Source organism: Cololabis saira, chromosome 14 (genome assembly GCF_033807715.1).
Source record: "Cololabis saira isolate AMF1-May2022 chromosome 14, fColSai1.1, whole genome shotgun sequence".
Classification (NCBI taxonomy): Eukaryota; Metazoa; Chordata; class Actinopteri; order Beloniformes; family Belonidae; genus Cololabis; species Cololabis saira.
The window spans coordinates 33511404-33537614 of NC_084600.1; the positions used below are offsets into that span (position 1 = coordinate 33511404).

At 38.6% G+C, this 26211-nt stretch overlaps 2 protein-coding genes across 6 annotated transcripts in view; both read left to right on the forward strand.

Moving 5' to 3' along the window:
• Positions 1 to 12967, forward strand: part of fnip1 (folliculin interacting protein 1) — a 39283-nt gene extending 26316 nt beyond the window's left edge. For both annotated transcript variants that reach the window (XM_061740499.1, XM_061740500.1), the window contains 7 exons: positions 2548 to 2694; positions 4339 to 4508; positions 6301 to 8041; positions 8160 to 8325; positions 9422 to 9622; positions 9748 to 9863; positions 10902 to 12967. In XM_061740499.1, the coding sequence (XP_061596483.1) occupies positions 2548 to 2694; positions 4339 to 4508; positions 6301 to 8041; positions 8160 to 8325; positions 9422 to 9622; positions 9748 to 9863; positions 10902 to 10980 (2620 nt within the window). In that variant the 3' untranslated portion in view covers positions 10981 to 12967. The remainder of the gene's footprint in view (positions 1 to 2547; positions 2695 to 4338; positions 4509 to 6300; positions 8042 to 8159; positions 8326 to 9421; positions 9623 to 9747; positions 9864 to 10901) is intronic.
• Positions 12968 to 16237: 3270 nt separating this feature from the next.
• Positions 16238 to 26211, forward strand: part of LOC133460030 (rap guanine nucleotide exchange factor 6-like) — a 146068-nt gene continuing 136094 nt past the window's right edge. For all 4 annotated transcript variants that reach the window (XM_061740507.1, XM_061740509.1, XM_061740508.1 and 1 more), the window contains exon 1: positions 16238 to 16685. In XM_061740507.1, the coding sequence (XP_061596491.1) occupies positions 16611 to 16685 (75 nt within the window). In that variant the 5' untranslated portion in view covers positions 16238 to 16610. The remainder of the gene's footprint in view (positions 16686 to 26211) is intronic.

Genomic DNA, 26211 nt, shown 5'->3' on the forward strand with positions numbered 1-26211 from the left:
CGGGACTTCGAAAATATCTGTAAGATCTCACCCCCCAGACAGCAGCTAAATTTACACAAAGCTACCTTTGCCCTAAAGAGGTTTTGACTTAATGGAACATTACAGAAGTAAACTGGAATAAATTCCTTTCCTCGATGCTGATGTGGCTTTGACGTCATTGGAGGGAGGTTCGTGCACGCATGCTGCCAAAGATAAGCGGTGCACTTAGCAGTGGCATCTACACATAAAAGTCACACCAGGCCACTTTGGGGTTATGTTAGGCTCGAGTTAGATTTCTGAGCAAACACTTAAGACAGGGTTCAAGTTAAATCATCCTGTGTCCACACATGTACAAAAGTAAGGTGCTTTGTAAGAAACCGTAGAGTTCATGTTGCTGGTATTGACATACAGGACTGTCTCAGAAAATTAGAATATTGTGATTTTCTGTAATGCAATTACAAAAACAAAAATGTCATACATTCTGGATTCATTACAAATCAACTGAAATATTGCAAGCCTTTTATTATTTTAATATTGCTGATCATGGCTTACAGCTTAAGAAAACTCAAATATACTATCTCAAACAATTTGAATATTCTGAGAATCTTCATCTTAAACTGTAAGCCATAATCAGCTATATTAAAATAATAAAAGGCTTGTAATATTTCAGTTGATTTGTAATGAATCCAGAATGTATGACATTTTTTTTTATTGCATCACAAAAAATAAAGAACTTTATCACAATATTCTAATTTTCTTAGACAGTCCTGTATACTGAACTGAAACAAGGCACAATTTAACATGTCACAGTGTCTGTTTCATCACAATATCCACCCATTTTCATACACAGGCTGCTGGTATGGATAGTACCTTTTTATAAGTGCTGTGGAATAATTTTAGCAACAAGTATCTGTATCATAACTTTGATTCTTTTTATAAGGTTATCAAAATTGGCCTGTAAAACCAAACACGTTAAATGGGGTCAGAAATGCTGCCCCCCACCATGGTTGGGTAATTTAAGTTTGGTCTGCCAGCTTGACACATCATTTTAATTTCCCATCACAGAGGGGCAGTTTAAAGTTCACCTGAACAGCTGCTGCAGAGAAGCCGGGACTGGGTTTCGCTGCTTGTATGCCGGGACCTTTGCACAATGGCAGGCTCTTGGTGCACGATCGTACAGCAGACACTGCCAGGTCAAGTGGGTTCCTAAAAAAGCCTCAGACCAATCAACCCGTTCATAATGCAGGAATGACTGACGCATTATTAGGTCATTTGAAGCTGTACTCCAAAGGCAGATCATCTCTGCGGTCTTGCTGACGCAAAGAGAGAGAGGGAGTAGAATTAGTTGTGATGAGTTGCATCTGGGTTCACTGTTGGTTCCTGTCCACCCTTTGCTGTGTTTCCCTGATAAATTATTCATGCTTAAGAATTACATCTGTAAGCCTTCAACTCTCATTTGATGGTGGGATCATTATAATATAAACTGTACAAAGTGTTACAGCATTAAGGTCTATGATGAAAAGATTTTCTCTAAACATCAATTGTTGTTTTTGCAGGACAGTCACAGAACTTTGTGTCAAAACTGTAACATTACAATGTGGCCACTTTTTTAAATGTTACCAATTTGAAGTCGTGTTGAGGGTTGCGTCAGTAGATCGCTTAGTTGTTCAAGAACGTCTTGCATTCGCTGTATTGCAAGACTGTTTAAGTTGATGGTTTTTCACTCATTTTGTTGTTGATGGTTTTTGATAAAGTGTTTGTACTTTTATAATATTTAAGCTCAAAGGAGCTCAATAATTTTAACTGCTGCACTTGCAGCATTGCTTACTTTCACAACGAGACCCCTGCGTTTTCCCTCTGTGTTCAACCTGTCTGTATCTCTCATTGCACTGGCTTCTTCATAGGTCAGAGGTTGCATGTTAACTTTGTTTTTACAGCGTGAGATCTCTGCAGGAAAAAATTGATCAGCACATGGTTTTTTAGTCCTCATCAGCAGGACCTGGAAGTCTTTTATGTTGGCCAAAGATTACAAGATTGAATTTTGATAATTGTAGAGCTTCAGAATTTCAAAGCCACTGGATACGTTATATATTTTAAAGATTCTCCACATTATTCAGGCTGCAGAAATTGCCCGCTGGGCCTGTGTGAAAGCTTGGCCAGTGGCTGAGACATTCTCACCACTGCACCATGTTCCATGGAAACTCCGGTCCTCGTCAATGAACAAATGCCTCAGCTGAGCCACATACAGACTGATATACATGCCCGCACGTACACACTCTGTACATACCAAGAGTTGTCTGTGTGTCAGAGCATGCAAGTTTGCCCGGCTGTTACAAACACACGCACACACACGCACACACACACACAACGAGGGTCTCCCAAGGCCTGAGTGTAGACAGTGAAGCTCTGTGAACTGAGATCTCCTTTGTTTTCCCTCACAGACAATAACGTGTCTGTTTTCCCTCTGTCTGTTTGCTCTTTTTCCATCCTCATTCCCTTTTATTTTTTTCCCCCTTCATTCCCTCTCCCACTTTCATCCCTCCCTCCCTTGCCATACCTCATCTGCAGGATGACCATCTGTGACCTCTACACAATGCCCCGCGTGGCTGAGCCAGTCTGGCTAACTATGATGTCTGGAGCGTCAGAGAAGAACCAGCTCTGTGGACAATTTATGAGAGAATTCTCTCTGCTGATGGAGCAGGCCTCCAAGAACCAGTTGAGTATATGCTCAAGTCCACACCAGAATCCCCACTAGTTTCCCAAAGTACTGGCAAACTGTCACGCCTTTTAAATGTAGTATCTCAAACTGAGATCAAAGAATGCTTCCGGTGCTGGCGTGGCTGAGTCAAACCCATACACAGCACAAACCGATCATGCGTTATTGTTTTCTTAAGGCAAAACAGGAGTAAGAAAAGACATGAAGCAAGCAGGCGCACAGGCACAAAGAGAGAAAAATGAGCACATTTAGAAAATTGTCCACATGCACTCCATTTCCTAATCGCACTTCAATGACAATCTTATCAACAGAGAAACATACAGATTGACACATACTATTCATTCTCTCCCGAACAAATGTCTTCCTTACACTTGGTAACACTCAATCACACAGTGACTGCTTCACTCTTCTTTTTTTTTTCTTTCATTTGCCTCAAAATGAGCTGTGAATGAGAAGATCCCTGCCAGTAGAGCTGCTTATTGTTGCCGTTACAAAGCCCCGTCAAACCACAGTTAATTGTATGTGCAGTATATGAATTGGTATCACAGGCTTTATTGAACATGGCACTCGTGCTGATTTTAGTAGGATTCACTACACAGGACTGAACTATTGCAGCAAACTGACCTTTAAAAAGTAGGAGGTTGTACAGGACATGCTTAGTTTTTTTTCCCCCATTTACTCACAAATAGTTTTTATTCCTGAGGTCCAGTTCATGTTTCCATAGGAGAAATGTATATTTACATCTTGCTTGTTCTATCCCAACATTTTTATTTATTTTTTTTTCTTTTTTTTCTTTTTATAATGTTGAGATCAATCAAGGAAATTGAAAAGAAAAACAGTTTTATAAGTATATTGTGGCTTACGACTTAAAGTCCTGCATTAAAACTGTGAATAAAACTGATGGAAGTTAAACCAGAACACGAGGATTAAAGTCCATGATTAACCTTAAAGATCTAACAGTTGCAGATACATGAAAAAGGAGTGTAAATTCAAATGCCAGCTACATCTTTGAATAAGCACTATGATCGTTTTCATGAAAACATTTCTAGTATACTAAATGGCCCAGTGAGTGTGACTGCACATTGAAAGCTCTCATGATCTCTAAATCCCTTCGTGCTCAGCAGTTGTATGCTGGGAATAGAAACTGTCTCCTTGGTAACTATTTGTCCTTCCTTACATCATGATTTTGATATTGTTTAAAAGCATGATGTCCTTTTTCTTCTGAATAGAATTGACTCAGTGAGGCATCATGTTTCCATGGGAACAGTCAGCCTTGCTATATCACGTCTTATCTTTTCCAAGATATCTCTGTTCCCGTGACTGAAACTGCTGCTTTCACTACTGTGTTCTGGCACGTGGAGAAACTAGACTTCCCTGACTGTTTTAGTCATGAGACAGGAAGAGAAGCAGACACTTGTGGTTTTGAAGTGAATCATGCTAATGATGTGTGTGAATGAGTTTGTCTTCAGTTTGTGTGTGGGTGTGTGTATGTGTATGTGTGTGTAAAGAAATATTTAATTTGTCTTGCAATGATCTAAAGTTTTATTTGTAGTGATTACATTTTTCTGTTTGGGAAAACCTGGAATTTATGTTGGGTGGTAATTATCTTCTTATGACTAATTTTCTCCCAATATTCATTCTAGATTCCTCCCGGCGCTGTTGACAGCCATCCTGACCAACCATCTGGCTTGGGTGCCCACCGTCATGCCCAACGGGCAGCCTCCAATCAAGATCTTTCTTGAGAAACACTCTTCCCAGAGCGTTGACATGCTGGCAAAGACACATCCCTACAACCCACTCTGGGCACAGTTAGGTGAGAATGTTGAACACAAATGCACAGACTAGGACTGGGCGATATATCTCTCTATTTATCTGTGTTGATTTATACTGATATATTTTTGCACGTGGTGTAGGATTATATAGTACCCTTTATACAGTACTTGCATTATGATTGGTAGAGTTCCTGTGGCTGTTTCCTCTCGGTTGGCTTTGAGTCGGGTAGAACTGATAGTTTTCTGCAATGTCTGTGAAAACAACTGATGCTCAATATTTATGAACTCCAACATATGTAGGATATACTTTTATTTGCTCCGTTGCTATGTCTGAGCTACATTGCTGCAGAATAAAAACCTACACTGCCACCTAGTGGTATTTGGTGTCATTACAGAGCAATTCAGAGGTATAAACGCCAGAGAACGCGTTGACGCTGTGCGCTGTCAGAAAGCTGCTTGGTAGAGGTTTGAATCAGGTTAAAGCTTAATAATATCTGAACAACAGGCCTTGGGTGATGTTTATTTATGTTGTAAGAAGGTTTCAGAGACATCCCTATGATTTCATTTATCCCTTAAAAGGTTATTTATTTTGTACAGATTTTATTTATATTGGCAGCTGCATATGTTTGCTTTTTATTCTTCATTTTTATTTTCCTTGTTATATTTTTATTGTCCTTGGATTAAGGTATTTTTAAAGGTAATTTATTTTTTCTTTTATTTACATAATTGTAACCAAAATATTGTGGGATTGTGTACTGTCACTGTGTAGAGTTTGCATGTTCTACTGGGCTTTCATGGGTTTTCTCCAGGTATTCAGATTTCCTCTCACAGTCGAAACACGTACATATTTGGCTGGTAATTGTACATTTACCTGTGCGCGTGCGTGTGTGCGTGTGTGTGTGTGCATGTGCGTGTGTGTGTGTGTGAAGGGAGGCAACTTTTAACCCTTTAAAGTATTGCTATGCTGTAACTTACAGGAAGTCATGGGACTATTGTTTTACTGTGGACAAAGCTGCACTGATTGAAGTCTCTGCTGTTTCTGTAAATGAGTTTTGTTGATGTGTGAAAAGATGTAGCTGGCTTCATGGATTCATATAGAAAGTAGTGTCACACAAAGGTATCGAAGCCAAAACCAAGTTTCCAGTCTTTTTTAAATGTGTTAATGGTGACACCTAATGTTCATAATTGGGAACTGCAATTTAATGGCTACATTTTAAAATTATTTTTTTTTAAATTTTATTTAATTTTTTTTTAATGTTAAGTTTAATTATTTTACTCTCATAGATCACAGACAAGGTTTTTGTTGTAAATATGCTCAACTTTTGAAACTTGATACGTTTCTAATAATTGAATACTTATCTTTGAAGATTTAAAAAAAATGTTATGGGAAACATAAAAATCCAACGCATTTCACTTCAACAATAAGGCGATTCAAAGTGCTTTACATTAAAACATCATCACATAGTAAAAAATAAGAAAAAAAAACATGATTTAAAAATAAAGAAAGGAAAAAATAATCCATAAAGAAAGAATTTAAAATATGGTCAAGTTTTGAAACTCAAGCTTAAAAGTATCAGTAGAGATTTGGGAACACTGTTTTAGGGAACTGTTTTAGCTGATTTGAGGCTTTCTCAGAGTTTGTTCCAGACATGTGGAGCATAGAAGCTGAACACAGCTTCTCCATGTCTGGTTCTGATTCTGGGAACTGATAAAAACCTGGATCCAGATGACCTGAGGGGTCTGGAAAGATCATACTGGGTCGTCAATGATGATGTCAATACATCAAAAGTCCTGCTTGACAGTGTTTTGTCTTCTCTTTGTCCGTATTTCTAGGGGACCTATACGGAGCCATTGGCTCACCTGTCCGGCTGTCGAGGACGGTGGTGGTCGGCCGCCGACAGGAGCTGGTCCAGAGGCTCCTCTACGTCCTCACCTATTTCATCCGCTGCTCAGAGCTGCTGGAGACCCACATGCTGGACAGTGCTGAGGACGAAGCCATCGTCATGCCAGGCTCCCTCATCACCACTTCCCTCAGGAAAGGAGAGGTGGAAGAGTCGGACTATGTGCTAGTTACCGTCCATAAACCTAGCGGGGATTACCTGTCCCAGGGGGCCAACAGCCAACAGAGTATGGCTGAGGACAGCAACTACCCTTCCGACAACAGCCTGCAGAGCAGCACGTACACGGACATGGAGGTGGAGCGCAGCTCCTGTGAACCACCCAAAGAGGAAGAGGAGGAAGAAGAAGATGAAGTGGAAAGCGGCGAGAGTCAAGGGTCCAGCAGCAGTGTGCTCCGGTCGGTTCTAAGTGAGAGCAAAATTCCCGTTATCAAGACTGCAGAAGTGGATGAAACCGAAGAGCTGTGCAGGGAGTCTAGCAGCCCCGTTGCCTCACAACCGCAACCGGAGACGGTGCTGCACATCGGCTCAGTTTCCCCCAGAGAGAGAGACTGCATGCTGGATACAGAGACAAAGGACGACTTGAAACTTGCTTCTCCATCTGTACTCTCATCCCTTTCCTCGAGTGGAACCGTAACCCCCGTCACCATAAGTGGTAAAAACAATGGATCTGAGGCTGGGACGGGCACTACGGTAGGGAGCCCCCCCACCCAGATGCCAGCTCCTCGATCTTTGGGAATCCAATTGGAGAAGAAGCCGCCAGATAAGAATGTGGTCGGTGCACCAACACTATCAGTGACGATAGGAAACACGCCGTCAGGACGCATGGTTTTGATTCCAACACAGGAAGAAGAACCAGCAGCAAAAGTCACTTTCCTCATTGGAGGATCCATGTCTCCCGAGTCCGACACGGAAAGTCGCAGAAGGAAAGTGGAGGAGGACTTCAAAAAACACAAACAATTCATGGACAAACATCCGCTTCACTTTGATCTGTTGCATCAGAAACAGCATAATCAAGAGCAACATTTTCACGCGGAGCGGGGGGCGCATTCAAAGACCAGCAATACCTGTGTGTTGGAGGACCAAACCAAACAGACCAAAGCAACTCCAGCTCTGCAGCGGGTGTCCAGCAAAATTCCCGAGTGGAGCCTGAACTGTGTGGACAATTTCGATGATTATTATAGTTGTGAGGCCCCTGTTGAGGCTAGGACTATAAATCATGTGGCCAAACAGCAGGAGGCCAGCACCACGGACAATATACACAAACATTTGCTGAACCCCTCGGGTAACCATGACCTGGGGGATCACAGCTTTCAGAGCAGGGTCAGGGGTCCGACTTTAGACATCTGTTTAGGTTCAGGTACTGGGGAGGTTGGGTCCAGCAGAAAGGTAGACGCTGTGTCGGATGTTCGAAGGAGGTGCAGGTGTAGTTCCACCGGCTCCTCCGACACTTCCTGCTGCAGGAGCTGCCCCTTTGAGCAGGAAAAGGACCTCGTGTTATCTGTGCCTGTTCCCCAGGATGGAAGCAACAAAAGCATCAAGGACCAAAAGTGCAAGATGACACCTCTCAATGACTGGGAAATACCGCGCAATGAGAGCTCGGACAGCGCCTTAGGAGATAGTGAAAGTGAAGAGACGGAAGACTGGCAAGAGGAAATGCTGGTTCCCTTCCCCGGGTGAGTGGACACCTCCTCACAGCTGTTTGCACACTGGGCTTCAGGCGTTTCAGTTGATCTTAAGTGACTTAAATCGACCATTTAAATAAATCTCTCATGTCTTATGTTTGATTTTCAGGTCAAAGTTGGTGGAGAACTACTCTAAACCAGCCATTGCTAATTTTGGCCGGTCCCTCTTTGGAGGCTACTGCCCCACCTACGTGCCAGACTTTGTACTACACGGGGTCCCCAGTGATGAGAAGCTACGGCAAACCCTCATGACTGAATTAACGCATGCTGTTCAGGTAAGCCACAGCAAGGCTTGTATGGGCAGAAATATGTGCCACTAGAAACTGAATTTGAATCATTTATATTTGAATTTGAATTGCTCAACTCACGTGGGTTCTTTGTATCTGCACTCGATTGCTGTTCCTCCAGAAGACCCGGATGTCTGGCACAGTAGAATTGAAATTGAATTTCAAGAACTGAATTTTAATTGTGAGAGCTGAATGTAGATTCAGTTTTTCGGAATGTAGATTCAGTTTTTCAATGCAATGATTCAAATTAAACAATACAAATTCAAATTATGTGATTCAGATTCAGTTTTTTAATGCAATGATTCAAATTAAACAATACAAATTCAAATTATGTGATTCAGATTCAGTTTTTTAATGCAATTATTCAAGTTGAGCAATTCAAATTCAAATATAAATGATTCAAATTCAGTTTCTAGTGGCACATATTTCTGCCCATAGGCTTGCTCCTTATGGAGCTTTATTTTTTTTAAGTATCAAAACAGAATACAAAATCTTTATTTCACATGAAAAGTTAGGTGCAACCCAAGCAACATTTACACTTTTTTTTTTAAAAGGAATCCTGACTAATAAGAAATGTTTGCTGTAATATAATCCAGTTCCTTGTTATTTCTTTTAAAGAACACATTAAATATTTTGGGTAATTTAAGAAATATATAAAATATTGATATTTAACTTTAGTTCTTAATACCATCAACTGAAAAATGTGCTTATTTTCAGTGACACACAAACAGGACATCTTGTACTTTAGGTGTTTCTACTACTCTAATGCCACTCAGTAAAGTGTGCACAGGAGCCGCAGGTTAATTGTTCTCAGAAATGCTCCGATAAACCTCTCACCGTTTCCCACACAAATCTTTTGTAGTGGATGTTAAACTTCTCGCTGTTCTCAGCCTCTTCAATTACACCACCCTTGAAACATAATAGCCAGAGTCAACGCACAACAAAACTGAATGCCATTGCGTAACAAATTCAAATTAATTTAACAGTCCTAAAGGCTCTTTTTTTTCTTTTCTTTTCTTGCCAGTGTGAAACTGTCCTCACTCCGTTTCCGTTTCTGTATTTCATCTCTGTTTTTCCTCTGTAGCATCCTGTGCTGGATGAGCCCATAGCCGAGGCCGTCTGTATTATAGCAGACACTGACAAGTGGAACGTACAGGTGGCCAGCAGTCAGAGACGAGCCACGGACGCAAACAAGCTGGGGAAGGAGGTTCTGGTGTCCAGCCTGGTTTCCAGTTTATTACAGTCCACTCACCACCTCTACAAACTCAACCTTTCACCCAACTTTGTATGTCGCACTCTTCAGCCTTTTCACTATGACTCCTAGACAGATGGAACAGATTTCTTTCATAGTATTGCATCATTTTGATCTCTGTATTGAACCAACCATGCTGCTCTTTTTCTTTTCTAAAGTGTATCATGCACCTAGAGGACCGACTGCAGGAGATCTACTTCAAGAGTAAGATGCTCGCTGAGTATCTGAAGGGCCAGACGAGAGTCCATGTGAAGGAGCTGGGCATGGTCTTAGGGTAAGCAGTTAACTTTTACTCTCAAGTCAGGTTTTTTAAAGTTTTTATGATCATTTTCACAAGTTCATGTGCACGCAGGTGTAGAGCAGTTATTTACTAAATGGTTATACTTTAATGGAAAACTAAAATTCAGTTTTATATTAGAGATTGGTATGTTCCACCTCTGATCCAGTAGATATGTGGTGTATATTGGTTCTCATACGAGCACATGATAGATTCATGATATGCTACCCAGAGTTATTATCGTTCACAAAAACGAACGAAATAACGAAAACTAAAATTGAAAAAACAATTTAGTTAAGTGAACTAAATAAAAACGAAAATTAAAAGACAAAAACGATAAATAACTGAAACTATATTGCGTGTTTAGAAAACTAACTAAAACGAACTGAATTATAGATATAATTTCCTCCGTTTTCGTCCCTGTCAATATAAGCCTCTTGGTATGATCAATTTATTCCGCTCTGGCCGTTTATCTCCAACTGGCAGCTACGGCACCTTAACGCCTCACGGTGCGTGACGTCAAAACTAAAACTAAAACTAATAAAAACTAAACTAAAATTAAGCATTTTTGAAAATATAAAAACTAATAAAAACTAGCAAACCCACACTAAAAACGAATTAAAACTAACTGAATTGAAGGAGAAAAAGTCAAAACGAAATAAAACTAAACTAAAATGAAATTAAAAATTCAAAACTATTCTAACCCTGATGTTACCTTTACCTTTACCTAGAGTGTGTATGGATGTAATTTTTACGTTTCTTTTGACAGCTATCATCTTTGACTCTGCATATTCCTCCTTATCTGTACACCTTTAGCATCAACGCTCACAGAGTCTCATTTTTTTTCCAAAGCCTTGCAAATTATGCTTTTTTTTTTAATTGTTTAATGTAATTTTGCATAAAATTTGGTGACTTACTTGCACAGTTAATGTGGAGATTGTTGCATGAACTATACTTTACGCTTAGAAAATGGCTTCCCGGTCTAACCTTAAACAGCTTTTGACGCTTTTTGATCTTGTTGTGTTGTCTTCCTAGAATCGAGTCCAGTGACCTGCCCTTGTTAGCCGCAGTGGCCAGCACTCACTCCCCCTATGTTGCCCAGATCTTGCTATGAGACTGCACCAGCACTAAGGTCCCACGCCTGGCCAGACCAGTCGGACTCGGGTTTTGTGCCGTTCCGGACCCTGAAAGCGGCTGTCCACGCTGCACAGCTGAACCCTGACATGGCTTCCCTACACGTGTGCCTGGCCGATACGGGATTTAGTTTTTTTTTTTCGCCCTGAGTCTGAGCAGTGTGTATCTTCACAGACCAGAGTGTCATCTAGAGCTGGTGCTGACCGTCATCACCGCTGCTGACTTCGGAGCAACGTGGGTGTTGCACCACAGGGTGGAGGTAGAGACCAGAGAAGGAGCGAGGCTCTGCTGATGACTGAAGCTTCCCTGAAATTACCTGAATGTTTCTTTTAAAACAAGACTCTTTTTATTTTGGAAACAAAAGCCAAAGACTTTATTTTTCCAGGTGCAATTGAAATTTTATAAAACCTTCACTTTAGTAACGATGGATTTTATTTCTTCAACTGCTTTCTTTTCCTGTACAATCTTAAACATGCCTTCATGAACCGATAAACTCCACGTTCAAAGGAAATGGGGACATTTGTTGTTAATTTGAGGTAAAAGTCCTGGGAATGATCAATCCAGTGCCAGTTATACCACTTTCATTCTCATGTTTGTGTTTACAGGCGTCATATATTGTTATATCTCAACAGTTTATTTGGTAGACTAAATTAGTAGCCCAAGTTACTATAAAGGTTTGTTTTTTTTTGTTTTTTTTTCCACAAATTGGCACTCACCAGGATTTTGAATTATAAAAACTGTTGTTTTTTTTAATGGCTCAAAGTGGTTTTCAGATTCCTATCATTGGTACAGCACTACCTCAGATCTTCATATGGGCAGTGGATGATTGACAGTTGCGCCATAGAAAACCCTGAGGTAAACTATATAATATTTTAATCGGAGGAATTTCAGCCTTTCAGACTTCTTGCTGTGTTCTCTGAAAAAAGGGAAAGCCGTTTATTTTCTTCAAATGGCAGAAAACGTTTCTTTCTTTCATCAGTGTGATTGATAATGGTCCCTTTATACTGCAGAGTAACCTGCAGCCCATGTTGTGTTTTTACAACCAAAATGCTGAAGTATTTTCACACTTTTCTAGTTCCATCACCTTCGTATGATGTTTACTGCCTTATCGTGGTTGTGTATGTACTGGATAACACTATTACAAGCTTGTTTCTGTAACAGTTCTTAACACAAACTACTAGAGGCCATGTTTTTCTTTTTGTTTCTTTACATTTACAGACATTTTAGTTGCTATGCAAGCGGGATGCAGCTTGTGGAAGTGGAGCCTTAGTCTCTCAGCTTCTGTTTGGGTGTAAGGTGGAAGCTGCTGCAGGAAACCATGGGCATAAATCTTTTCATTTGAGCCTTAAATAAAATAAAAAATCTTTCCATCTAAACCAGAGAGGAACTTCTGAGCTTCAGATACATGCATGTATCCTGTTCTGTTATTGTACTGGGCTTTTTAATCCAGCAAATTTACTTTAACCGAAGAGGGGTGCAGGCATTTGAATCACATGACAAATCACAAAGCCTGCTTGGGTTTTGAAAGGAAATAAAATGGTCTATATTCATAGAAAATGACCCTGAGCAGTGGACGGTGTTTGTAAATCCAAACTGCACCTCAAATACGACCGATGTCTTAATGAAGAAGTGGCACGAATGCTTTACAGATTTATTCATAACTCATTTTGCTGTTTGAGTTGGTAAATACATGCTTATGTGTATTGAAGATGCTCCAGTATATCAGCCTACATTTTGTACAAGCCAGCCATTATTTTTAAGATGTATGGATTTATAGGTCTGCTTTTTTCCCTCTTTGTATATGAATAAATTATTTAGTTGCCTGTAAGTGTAACAGTTTGTGTAAACTGTACATACTCAGTTTATTTCCATGTATTTGTACAGAATGTCTTTTACGAATGGTCACCTGAAATTATTTTTTTCCCAATTTTCTGGGAATGTTGTGCAATAAAAATGCTGAGAATTTATGAGCGTCTGAGAGTTTGAGTCAAAGAGAAAAGCGATGCTGGTATCTAAGTTCTGTATCATGATGTGTGAAAATAAGTGCTCACAGAGGCGTTACCAGGGGTGACTGTTAAGAAAATATGACTATATTTGGGTTTGTACCTGTTCAGAAGTCACTGAAGCAACAAGAGGACCGCGAAGCTTTGAGTCACTGCAGCAGCTTCAGCTTTCTCTTTTTTTCCACGTTGGATTAGTAGCTGTGGTTTCCTCACTGTCATTGCATTCCTCTGTTTACCAACTCCAGTAAAGACATTTAAATATAAATATTTTAATTTTATATGATTTGATGACACTAGTATAATCTGTGGTTTTGACATGGATAATTAAAAACAGTAATAATTAGCAGCAAACGTTTATTACAAAACCAAAAAAAAGGAGAGATTTGTTCAAATAACTAGTGGTTTGACTTCCAGTCAACATCTGGGCTCCACGTTTTATCCAGCATTGAATTCACCGGCGGCCTGTGACTCCGCCCCGCTCTGCTTTAGTGGAGGTAAAATGAATCAACACAGTTATGCAATAAAGAAAGGAAGTAAAGAGTGCCCATGATGATTGCAACTATACTGGAGGGGTGGGGAGGAATATGTAGACCCGCTTTCTTGTATTTCACGACCACATGGTGCCATGAATCGGTGATTATCTAATAAAGCGCTTACTTCATCTAACGTGAGGGTGAAAAAGAAACAAACAGAACCCTGTGGTATTTTTTATTTGGGAATTTACAACATATGTTCTTCAAAAATAATGCGAAAAGGAAGTGTATAATAAGAGAAGAAAAGCTTTTTCATGAAATTGCGGTAATCTGATTACTATGACTACTCCCCGTTTTCAGTGGCGAACAGGACCAGAAGCGAGCGTGACGTGTTGCATTTGAGTACACATTGACAAGGTCGTATAATTGATCATCAAAATAGTTAAAAACTGGATTATACAGCAATGAACCTAACCCCTTAAATTTGAAAATCCCAATTATCTATGGTATTATTTTGAATAATTTATTATTTTTGTAGAATTGAGTTTACGCAATATTTAGTAAAAAAAGACAAAAACTTTTTGTTTGTGGATAATTAATGTTTAGACATTTCTTTAGTAACTTTAATGATGGCCCTAACCTACATTTGCTCTAAAAGACTGAAAGAAAAAACAAAAACAAAACAATTTTCAGAAAACAGGACTGTTACAACCAAAAACGTAATAATGGCCAATAACGTAATAACTGCCAATAACGTAATAATTTTGGCCATTTCAAATGTAATAAGGCCAATAGTGTAATAAAACTTTTGAGCCAATAACATAATAACTTTTTGCCGATAATGTAATAAGGCATTACATTATTGGCTGGTTATTACGTTATTGGCCTGGTATTAAAAAATTATTACAAAATTATTACATTATCGGCAAAAAGTTATTACATTATTGACTCAAAAGTTTTATTACATTATTGGCACATTATTACACTATTGGCTTTATTACATTTGAAATGGCCAAAATGATTACATTATTGGCAGTTATTACGTTATTGGCCATTATTACGTTTTTTGGTTTTAACAAGGACAAAACCACGTATTGACAGGGCAGCAAACCTTAAAACTTCAAGAAACATGTCAGGGCTTATTCATGTTTTTCAATGTTTATTTTTTTTCTCTTCTGTTTTGTCTATTTCTTTTGTTATACTTTATCTACCCAAATGGAAAATACAAAGAGAGTTTTCTGAAAGATATAAAGTTATTTGAATGTATCTTGTTAATCTTCTTTTCTATTTTCTACTGGGTTTAAAAAAAAAATCAAACTTGTGTTTTGTGTAATGTTGGCGTATCTTGCAGCTCGAGCTACAGTTTAAAAACAAAACAAAACATTGTGTCTCTATCAGAAGTGGGTAGTAACGAGTTACATTTACATGTACTCCGTTACATTTACTTGAGTAAGTTTTGGGAAATTTTGTACTTTTAGGAGTAGTTTCAACTATACTATTCACTATACTTTTTACTTTTACTTGAGTAGATTTGTCAAGAAGAAACTGTTACTCTTACTCTGCTACATTGAGCTCGTTACTTTTCTTTTTTCCCCACCACGTACGCGTCAATCTCCTGACATCACTGAGTGAATCTTTGGGGAAAATGTTTGTTTTTGCATGTTTTGTCACATATACACAGACTCAAACACACACAGAGTTTATATGAGTTCATGGGCTTGTTCTAGTTCTGCCTGGTTAAAAAAGAAAAGTACTAAGGCTTGAAATTTTGTGCTACTTGTGCTTAATTTATTTTTTTATTCTTTTACTATTTTAAGTACTTGAATTTACTTTAAGATTATTTTAATTGAAGCTATTTTTTATTAATTTTAATTAATTTTATTGATTTAATTTGCCTGAAGATGATTATTTTGTACTTTTGTCTGTTTGAATGGTTGTGTTACAAAAATAAATCAGACTATACTCAACAGTTACCCAGTACTTGAGTAGTTTTTTCACTAAGTACTTTTTTACTTTTACTCTAGTAATTATTTGGATGACTACTTTTTACTTCTACTTGAGTCATATTATTCTGAAGTAACAGTACTTTTACTTGAGTACAATTTTTGGCTACTCTACCCACCTCTGGTCTCTACAGGACTGTCTCAGAAAATAAGAATATTGTGATAAAGTCCTTTATTTTCTGTAATGCAAAAATGTCATACATTCTGGATTCATTACAAATCAACTGAAATATTGCAAGCCTTTTATTATTTTAATATTGCTGATAATGGTTTACAGTTTAACAAAACTCAAATATCCTATCTCAAAAAATTTGAATATTCTGGAAATCTTAATCTTAAACCATAATCAGCAATATTAAAATAATAAAAGGCTTGCAATATTTCAGTTGTTTGTAATGAATCCAGAATGTATGGCATTTTTGTTTTTTTAATTGCATTACAGAAAATAAAGAACTTTATCACAATATTCAAATTTTCTGAGACAGTCCTGTATCAGCAATATTAAAATAATAAAAGCTTGCAATATTTCAGTTGTTTGTAATGAATCCAGAATGTATGGCATTTTTGTTTTTTTAATTGCATTACAGAAAATAAAGAACTTTTTCCACAATATTCTAATTTTCTGAGACAGTCCTGTATACAAACTGAGATAGAAATCTCGTCCGTGCAAGTCATACGCCAGTCTTGATTCCGACAGACTTGAACGCAGCACCACGTTGGGGCAGCCAGATGTCGTCGAGTCTCGGCAGCGCTGCGGGAGGAGGGATCCGAAAATCTCAACTCCTGTATGGGACTTTCCTGAGCTACCGAAGTGAATAGTACATCAAAGATGTGCCGAAATAAAGCCAAAAGGTCACATACGTTCGACTTTCTGTCACGCTTTAGCGTTTTTTACCTCTCCTCGGACGTAGTGTAACAGTGAGTTTGTTGAAAATATTTTCCCCTCTAGAAGTGGAAGGAGTTCCCGGTCGGTTCGTTTGGAGTAAACGCCTCGCATGCTCGGCTGGGCGAGGACAAGATCCACAGGGATGTGAGTTTTGTCCAGCCTTTTTCACCCGAAAGAGCGTGTAAGTGGCATAAAAGTGAAGATCGAGAAGGAGAAATAACGTGACGTGGACCGGAGCCAAAGTAATGAAAATGACGGGAGCCACGGAAACTTCTTTCAAGCTGGCGTTGAAGAAGCCGCCCGCGCTGCGGACCGCAGAGGTAAACAAAACCAACGCTCCCCCGATCAGCCTTTTCTAGCTAATGTTAACCAACACTTGGAACCACGTTGGGGAAAACTCCCCCGACCTCAGCTGATGGTGAAGTTTAACCAAAAAGTTGAAGTCACTAAATTGCCTGTTGGTTTGAAATACCCTCCTAATTGAAATATGTAATCTCAGTTGTATTATGATTTAATTTGTACACCATGTACACGCCTACAGTCTGAAAAACAACTGCTATGTAGTTTATCTGTGTGGTCAAGAAAATGTGAACTTTTTCAAATGCAGTCTCACTCACTGCAAAAACTCAAAATCTTACCAGGAATATTTGTCTTATTTCTAGTTAAAATGTCTCATTTTTAGTCAAAAAATCTCATTACAATTAAAACAAGAATCACACCAGAAAAATAACTTGTTATTTGACCATTCTCACCGGTTTCAAGTAAATTTTCACTTGAAATAAGTAGAAAAATCAGCCAGTGGGTCAAGATTTATCTTCTCATTACAAGCAAAATAATCTTGTTCCACTGGCAGATTTTTCCACTCATTTTAAGTGAAAATCTACTTGAAACAGGTGAAAATGGTTGTTTTTGAGTCTTGTCTTAAATGTAATGAGATTTTTTTTTGACTAAAAATTAGACATTTTAACTAGAAATAAGACAAATATTCTTGTTAAGATTTTGAGTTTTTGCAGTGTAAAATAACTAGTGAAATCGATCATGTTCTGATTTGCATTTGTAGTTATTCTATATGTATTAAGTAATAGAATAATCAATACAAATAAACACAGAGTAATTCCATAAATGTATTTAAAAAACAAACATTTACATTTTCCTTTGAAGCCAAGGTGTGGCGGCTGCCATACCTTGCCATACCCAATTGACGCCCCTGAATGTCATTCGAGCAGAAGTAAAAGTAAAGTGGTCAGATCCAGAGATGGGTGTGTAAAAGGGTTCAGTGGGACCTAAACTGGGGATCAGGGACGTCTCCAGAGATTTGGCGCTCTTTTGATTCAAAACTTGCATGACAAACTTAGTTTTACAAGAGTGAACCTGAAAGGTCTGTCTCGGATAAAGTATGATTCAGCCCAGTTTTAGCAAGCTCTTCCATCACAGAGCTCATGCATTAACCCAGGATGAAGTGTGTAAACCTTAAGCTTGAGTGACGCCAGCAGCATTTGATCATTGCTGTTTTCCCATTCTTCCTCCTCCTCCTCCTCCTCCTCTCCTCAGCCTCCTCCCTTCATGAAGCTGTGGAAACACAGCTGGCTTGTCATTGCTTTAGTTGCACTCTTTTCCCAAAAATAGCCCCTGCTGTACTCCCTTCAATGTTCAGCTGCTTCTCAAGAGATTCGAGGAAGGAGCACTTTTTCAAAGAGCGATCAGAAAATGTTTAGAAAGAAAGCCTTGGGGTTGACTCCTTTTTTTTTTTTTTTTTTTTTTTTTTTTAAAGAAAAGGTCTCTTTTCAAGGCTGCAATTCTCTGTTTGTTTGTGGGTGTATGGTTGAGAGAAAGGCTCTTTGACACTTACAGAGGGCTTTTGTGCAGACCCCGACAACTACGTTTAGTCCATAAATATACGGCATGGAGACAAAGTAAGACATTTAGGCTAAATTCTGGGATTCAATGGAAAACTTTGTTTCTGCCTCACTTCATTCACTTTTAAGTGGCTTTACTTTAATGTCTATGGTACATTATGGCCACTTGGAGGACAAAGTGCAGTTTTTCATGATAATATTTACATGTTACTTGCATTTCATTTAGTTTTTGGCAGTGATAAACTGCTACAGTATACATCAGTACTTTGAAGGAACACCACACACTGGCATAAAATCATTAAACACACCCTTAAGCAACCACAAAAGCAACATGTCAAAACTCATGACATTCTCTCGATTAATTAAGACTACAAGATGCAACAGGTGAACGGTGGCGAAATCCTCAGACCAGATTTCTCACCGTCCACATGATCCATGAAATGCCATTGAAAGCTGGACTGGCTAGATGCCACTGTGGTGCACATCGACGCTGACGCAGGTCTCCTCTTGTTTTAATGTTTTATCAACATGTTTCTGTAGCTACTGTGTTCTACTGCTACTGTGTTCTGCTTCAACAAAACAGAGTAGATTATGTGTAGCTGTTGTACGTCAGCATGAACCTGCTCAGGAGTACAGGTGTGTGACTGAGCGTTTCTGTTTCCTAGCAGCTCAGGGGATGTTGGGGATGAACACGTGAACGCACACAGGTTTGACTCTACACAAGACCTTTAGGGACTTGTGTCTGAAAATACCACTGGCACTGTTATAATTGGTGTATTGTGAAGCAACAGTCACTAAAGTTGTTTTTAAACTTTTTTAATAATTTAATACTTGGCAGCATGCAAAAGTAGCATTACACAAAACTTTATTATCCAGTTTAGAGGAAATGTGCTTGCAGTCATGCAGATTTCTTCTTCTGGGGTCTTTCATGGACTCCTGCATATGCTGTCTATTAAAGGAGACGTCTGTCAATATTTCAGTCAGCTGTCTTTGGAAGGATGGAAAGGTGCATTCAAACAAAAAACTGAATAAAAAATTAGGATTAGGGTGATCAGAGAGCTTTCCAAATGCATACATATAATTGCAAATAGGGGCGGGCAAAAATATCGATATGGCAATATATCGCGATACTTTTCCAGCCGATTCAATATCGATATTCAAAATTTGAATATCAATTTTTTTTTAATTATTTTTTTTATTTTTTTATTTTTTTTATTTTTTTCCCATTATATCACCCAGTGCTCCTACCTAAGTGACAGTCCTGGGCATTGCCACTCTCTACCAACCCTGGGAGGGCCCTGCACTGAGCTCAGGTTTTATTTCACGTTTTATTTCATTTTATAATTTATTTTTTATATAACACAATTGCCTGTCCTTAAAAAATGAAAAATAATGGACAGAGGTTTATTTATTTATGGATTTATATCTATACTGACTGATCACTGTGCCTGTCCTTGGTTTTAGTACCCATCTTTCTTGTGTTTATTATCATTTGCCACATAATTAAAGCAACCTCATACTAAGTTTAATGTTAATTTCATATGATGTAAATAATATGAAAAACATATACAAATATGTTGTAACTTTAGCTTGTATAGTTATAATAAAACATTGTTTTGACTCAGTTTGTCCCATGAATTGTCACTATAATCTGATGAACGTGCAACTTGGATTTTAAGATCCATCACTATCATCTGATGTACATATATACAACTTGGATTTTAAGATGTGTAATGTATTTTTAAATTTTTCGGTGAACTATGTAGAATATAATAATCGGGATATCGCATAATCGGGATATCGCAATGTGTATCGTATCGTGGCTCAAGTATCGTGATGCGTATCGTATCGTGAGGTCCTTCCCAATACCCACCCCTAATTGCAAAGGCTTCTTGAACCCTTGTTTTATTCACACAATTTATGTCAAAACAATTTACGTTTGTTTTGTGACATTTAAGCAAGCTGAACCTCTGGCTCCACTATTGCTCCGCTCACCAAACGGTTATTCTGAAGTATGGACTGAAGAAAGAGACGGTTTTTAAGGAGCTCTATGAACTACATTTGGTCTCAATTCCTGCTGTTCAAAACAACACGAGTGGAAACCTCCCCCCACCAGTAATGAGAACTATGAAAGCAATGCTGTGACTGGATGCTTTTATGATTTATTTGTTGTAAGCAAATATGCAAGGTGCTCAATAGCTCCTTGCTAGTATTTATTTATTTAAACGCCAATGATTTCTATTTTCAAAGAAAGCATACTATACAAACTGGATTTTGAGGAGCAGTAAAACTAAGGATGTTCAGATGTTTCTATTACTCTTAAAACTACACAAAACTGGAATTTTGAACAGGAAACATTATTATTGAATTATATCAATTAGGGCTGTTCGATTTTGCCCAAAAATAAAATCTCGATTTTTTTTTCTCTCAAAATCCGATTTTCGATTACGATTATTTTGTGAATTGACAAAAGGCAAAGAAATTATTTCAAATATGCTGTTTTTTTATTGAACATTTGCCCCATTGGGCTTTAAGTGCAAACTTTGCTCTTATTAAACCAAAAATGAATAAATAAAGTGCAAAACTCTGTAAAATAAGTTGAAAAAAAGTTTTAAAAAATATAATAAAATATAAAGTTTTATCTCTGAAAAAAAAAATCAGCAAATCAGCACTTGCAAACATACAGTAAGTTATATTTCCAATTAAATAAAACAAGACATTTTCTAATTAAACTAAACCATGAAGGAGGTAGAGGTGTGTAATGTCAGTCATTACATTTGCTATTCACAATTGCAAGTTTTTTGCAAGGAACACGAGCCGGTCTATCGCATCTGGCTTGAGGGATGCCCGGTGGCATGTTACAACGCCCCCTCCTACACTAAAGAGCCTCTCCGATGGGGCACTTGTCGCAGGTATTGAGAGGTATTTCCATCAATCATTAATATGGTATCAATCATTAATATGTGTGCAGACAAGGTAAAAAAAAAAGGAAAAAATCGATTTTACGATTTTCACGTTTTAACATCGTTCTAATTACATAATCGCGATTACGATTTAAAATCGATTAATCGAACAGCCCTAATATCAATTTCCCAAAGATCCCATATACCGTAACACCAAAAAAATGTGGTTTTTCTGATGATTTGAAGAAGGAATGTTTTGCAGAACTGCAACAGAAACACCTTTCTTTGCATGACATGCCTAGTAGTGTCATATTAGCTAATTTCTAATATGATTGATTGACAGTTGGCTCAGCCTATGGCTAGGTGCTATCACTTCCTCATCCGTAATCGTCATGGTTCCCCGCTTAGGGAAGCAACCACCCATTTGTATTAATCCAGTCTCGGGCAAATGCAACGGTAATCTTTTTATTTTGCCATCGAGTCAAAATGTTGAACTCTATATTCCGCTGTAAACGCCTGACAGCAGCTCTACAGATGTTTCCGTGGGGTTCAGCTGAAGGACCTAGGAGACAGCAAAGCAAATTTTGATTGACATATAGTGGGTGTGTTTCTGTTGGAAGAAGAAGAATGGTCCTCAGAAACCAATGGGTCACGTGACCTAATGCTTCATCCATTGTTTTATACAGTCCGCGTTCCCTCCTTGCCTACCTTTCTCATATGGTGCAGTATGACAAGTCATGCTGGGGTGATTTATCGTGGTTTCTGCTGCTCCCAGCACAGATCGGACTTTATGGGAATTCCAACCAGCACAAAGCCGCAGGCTCCCAAGGGAAAGTGTAAGAGAGGGGGAGAAACACACACTTAAGTGGCGACTTGTTGCTCTCTGAGCAAGCGTGTGAGCCGCCGTGTACAGAACAGGACAAGCAGAGCAGTGTGTGCTCAGAAATGAATTTCAGCAGAGGTTACAAAAATAGTTCAACATGCTTTTATATTATCTAATTTATCAAACTTTCTCGTTACTTTAAGACATATCAGCTGTGTATTTGTTCTGCTGCGTCCTTTGTTGATTTCTCCTCATTGGCAGGTAAAGGGCACTCACAGATGGCAGTGTCACCTTATTTGTTGACGAATCCATATTTAATGTAACCACTACATTGTGATGGGTTAGAGACGGTGACATGAAGCCCTGAAATACTTTAAGACAGTCGTTTGCTATTTGAAATAACATCTTCTGCCCTGCAAGAGACCATCCTCGACTTTCTTGCTCCCTCACTGTCTGACCTGCACTGCTGCGAGTTGCATGTTTGAACAAACCTGTAACCAAAACGCAGACAATGTCACGCATGATTTTTATCAGACAACACTACATTTGTAAAATCAGTCACTGCTGATTAACTGTTGCATTCACAGATGGTATTTCAGTCCATGCTGCCCTGTCCAGTACTGGAAACGCATGAGGGGAAAGAAAGAAAATAGCTTTGTTAGGAATTTGGTCTCATTAACACACAGGGCTGGTGGTAAGGCTGCAGCTAACAACTATTCTGATAGTCAATTAGTTATAGGTTATTGAAATTATTTGTTAAGTAATTTGATTATTAATCTCATATTTATTAAATGGCTCTTATTTACCTCTCAGCTTTTGAATTTAGCATGAGGTGGTTTTAAATGATGTGCTAATTAAAAATAAAAGACAAGGAAGATGAACATTTTAATTCAAAAATACATCTTTTAATGCTGCCAGTCACTGTGGTGTTGCATTGGTCCCCACCATATTGTTTACCTAGTGCAGCACATTGTTGCTTGTGCAACTCTCAGCAGAGATAGTAATGGAGTGTAATGTCTCACTCTGAAATGTTTTTTTTGCCGACAATAGTCGTCAATTAAATTCATTGGCGGCTTTTTTTATTATTGATTTTTCTTTTTTTTTTTCATTGACTAATCGTTGCACCGCTAGCTGACAGCGTTGCCAGTAGGTAGAATGGAATCAATTAGTATATTGATATTATATCTGAACCTCTTGAGGGTTTTTAAAATGTCTTTATTTTTAAGTACACATTAAAATATGTCGACCAGTCACATCTGGGGTGGCCTCAGTTGAGCCAAATCGAAATGACACCTATGTTCCTCTTTTCAAAAGATACAGTAAATGCCTGTTTTGTGGCAACACTGAAAGCTCTCTCGTTAGTTTGAAGTGTCTTTTCTTGCGCTCAGCTGCTTGGTTACTGCAGTTCACAGACGACTGTAGGAAACAACAGTCTGCACCCAATCAGGTGCAAATGTTTATTAAGTATGATTCATGCACATCTCTGACCTTTTTGAGTTTTGATTTCTTGAACTTTTAAGTGCAATGCCATTTGTCTGTTACTGTGGATATCGTTCATGTACTGGCACATTCAAACACCAGCAAACCACCAGACGGAGGTCCTGGGGCTGGTCTTTTAAAATGACTTGTCGTATTTAACGTATAATAGGACAGCTGTTTTTTAAATTTATTTTTTAAATATATAATCACAAAGAAGGTTAACCCCTAACCTAATTTATGAAAAGATTTGACATTACTGGTAAAAGTTTGAAGCAAAATCTCAGATTAACAGATCCTGAAAGCTGGCATGTCACGGTCTAGGGGTTCAAATCTTTACTAAAAAAAAAAGGTTAATTTGTTTTATTCTTTCTCATGTGCTACTCGGCAACTGTTAGATAAAGAATAAATGTATCAATATAAAGTTGGTATTTGTAAAGATTTTGTAGAAGTTTGCCATGAAGTCGCTTTGAAAACAAACACCATGTTTGTTGTTTCCTCTTGTAGTGCAAGAAATTCTCTCATGTGTGGTTTCAGCATCTGTTGATGTGAAACTAAACCAGTGCACTTGCTGTCTAGGTCACACATTTCTTTATTTACCACATTTAACATCTTTTACCTGACACACCAGACACAGAAGCCTTTCATTAGTCTTTCGGCAAGGCACGGTGTGCAAATAAGTGAAAAAGTGCCAACATATAAGGTGATGAAGAAAACTAAAATTGAACAAAAATAAATGATAGAGCGACAGAAATGAGACAAAACTAGGTTATAAGCAATGGAATAGAATGTGGTTGTGGTGTAGCGTGCATGAGAAAGATTAGCTGTCTTAGTGAAAGGGTTTGTGAAGTCGAGGACCCTTTTAAAAGTGGCGGAAGAGAGATGAAGTTAAAGTGAGATAATCTAACAGATGCTTTATAGATAGAAGGGAAGTGATATGTACATTTAAATTTAGAAAAGCGAAGAGAAACGTGCCGCAGAAAGACCTGCAGTGACGCAACATCATAACATCAGAGGTGTTGGATTTTACTCCCTTGGTTAGTATTAGCTTGGATGGTCTCTCATTTTTTGCACTCAGAAGCGGATGTTTTTATTGGGACGACCATGGTTACACATGATCGCATCTAACCACACGGCAAACACTACATACCGGCTGTCTTCTTCCTTATCTGAGATTAAGCCATATCCAGAAACCTCTGCCGCCTTTCTGTGCATTGTTGATGTTTGGCTTCGTCCCTGGGAATATGGTTGCAGGTGTCATTTTTGAATGCAGCAGTGAACCACAGAGTGTTAATGGTTTTCTGAGGCCGTGTTATGTTGATCGAAGTAGCATTGGCAATTTTGCATCCAATTTAAAAACATCCATCCATCCATCCTAGTTCCATTCAATACAATCCCCAGAAGTCTTTATTATACAGCTTTATGTTAGATTTGCGACATACCAGCAAGAGACGTACTACGTTGGCCAAGATGATACTGATGCCAAATGTCGATACTGGCCTTTAGATCTGGAGCCGGACTCATAAAACCTCCTAGTAAAGTGAGTGAGGTTTGAATAGCATTTGAAGAATTTACCATAAAAGTTAACACTCGGTAAATATAACAGTAGTTCTCCAAGTTTTCTGGCCCTTAACAAAGCTGCTGAAGGGAAAAACTTCAGCTCAGCCTTGTAAGGGGTTTTCTCAAAGCTTCTCACCAAATAATTCTATTTCTAAACCTCTGAAACTAAAAACACAAAGAAAAAAAAAGATCTGAGAGGTTAAACCTTTTGCTGAACTTGTCCTTATAAATCAGTAAGTGTCTTTTAATTATAATCGCTGTCAGAGTTGAGTCCAAGTTGTTAAAGAAAAATCTGAGTCAAGCACAAGTCCAGTCCAAATGACACACCTGTCGGCTTTTTCAACAAATGCACTGCCTTTAAAACATATTTTAAACATCTCTAAGAATACATGTTTGTGATACGTTTTAAAAACGAGGTGTGTGTTATTGCGTTATTGTATTCAGTCTGTCTGTGTCCATTTAAAAACACATAAGCACGTTACAGGTTTAGCCCCGTTTTTAGCATCAACAGGCTGCAGCGACGGATCTGCATCATAGCAGCAGGCGTGTGTGGTAAAAGTCAACAACAGTGATCCTTGAAGGCTTGAATCCTTTTCCTGGTTCTTGAAAACATTTTAACTTCCACTTTTTCAGTTCACGTTGACTGACAGGGAGTTTTGATCTTAAAAGCTTCAAGCGTCAAGAAAAATAAAATGCCTTGATTTAAACCTTTGAGGATCACCATGACCTGGAGGACTAACTCCGGCCCCACTCGCAGCCTATGAAAGTTTCCTCTACCTTTCTGCCCTTTGCTCCTGATATAAACTAAGGAAGAAACATTATTGTATTTTATTATGATCTTTCTGGATGTTCTCGCCAAGTGATGATCAAAGTTAGAAGTTTTCCCCATAATCTCCTTAATGGTTCTTTTATAGATGGAGGACTTTTTACCACTACATGAGAAATCAGTAAAAGCAAAGTGGGCAGTGATGATTTAAAAGTCCAAATACATTTGAGGCACAAATCCAGGGTGATGGTGCGTGTGTGCGTGCGTGCGTGCGTGCGTGCGTGCGTGCGTGCGTGCGTGCGTGCGTGCGTGCGTGCGTGCGTGCGTGCGTGCGTGCGTGCGTGCGTGCGTGCGTGCGTGCGTGTGTGAGATATAACAAGCCAGTAGTCACAGAAGTCAGTGAAATCTAAGCCAACTATGTAAATAATCAGCATGATAAATTAAAACAATCAAAGCGTGTCC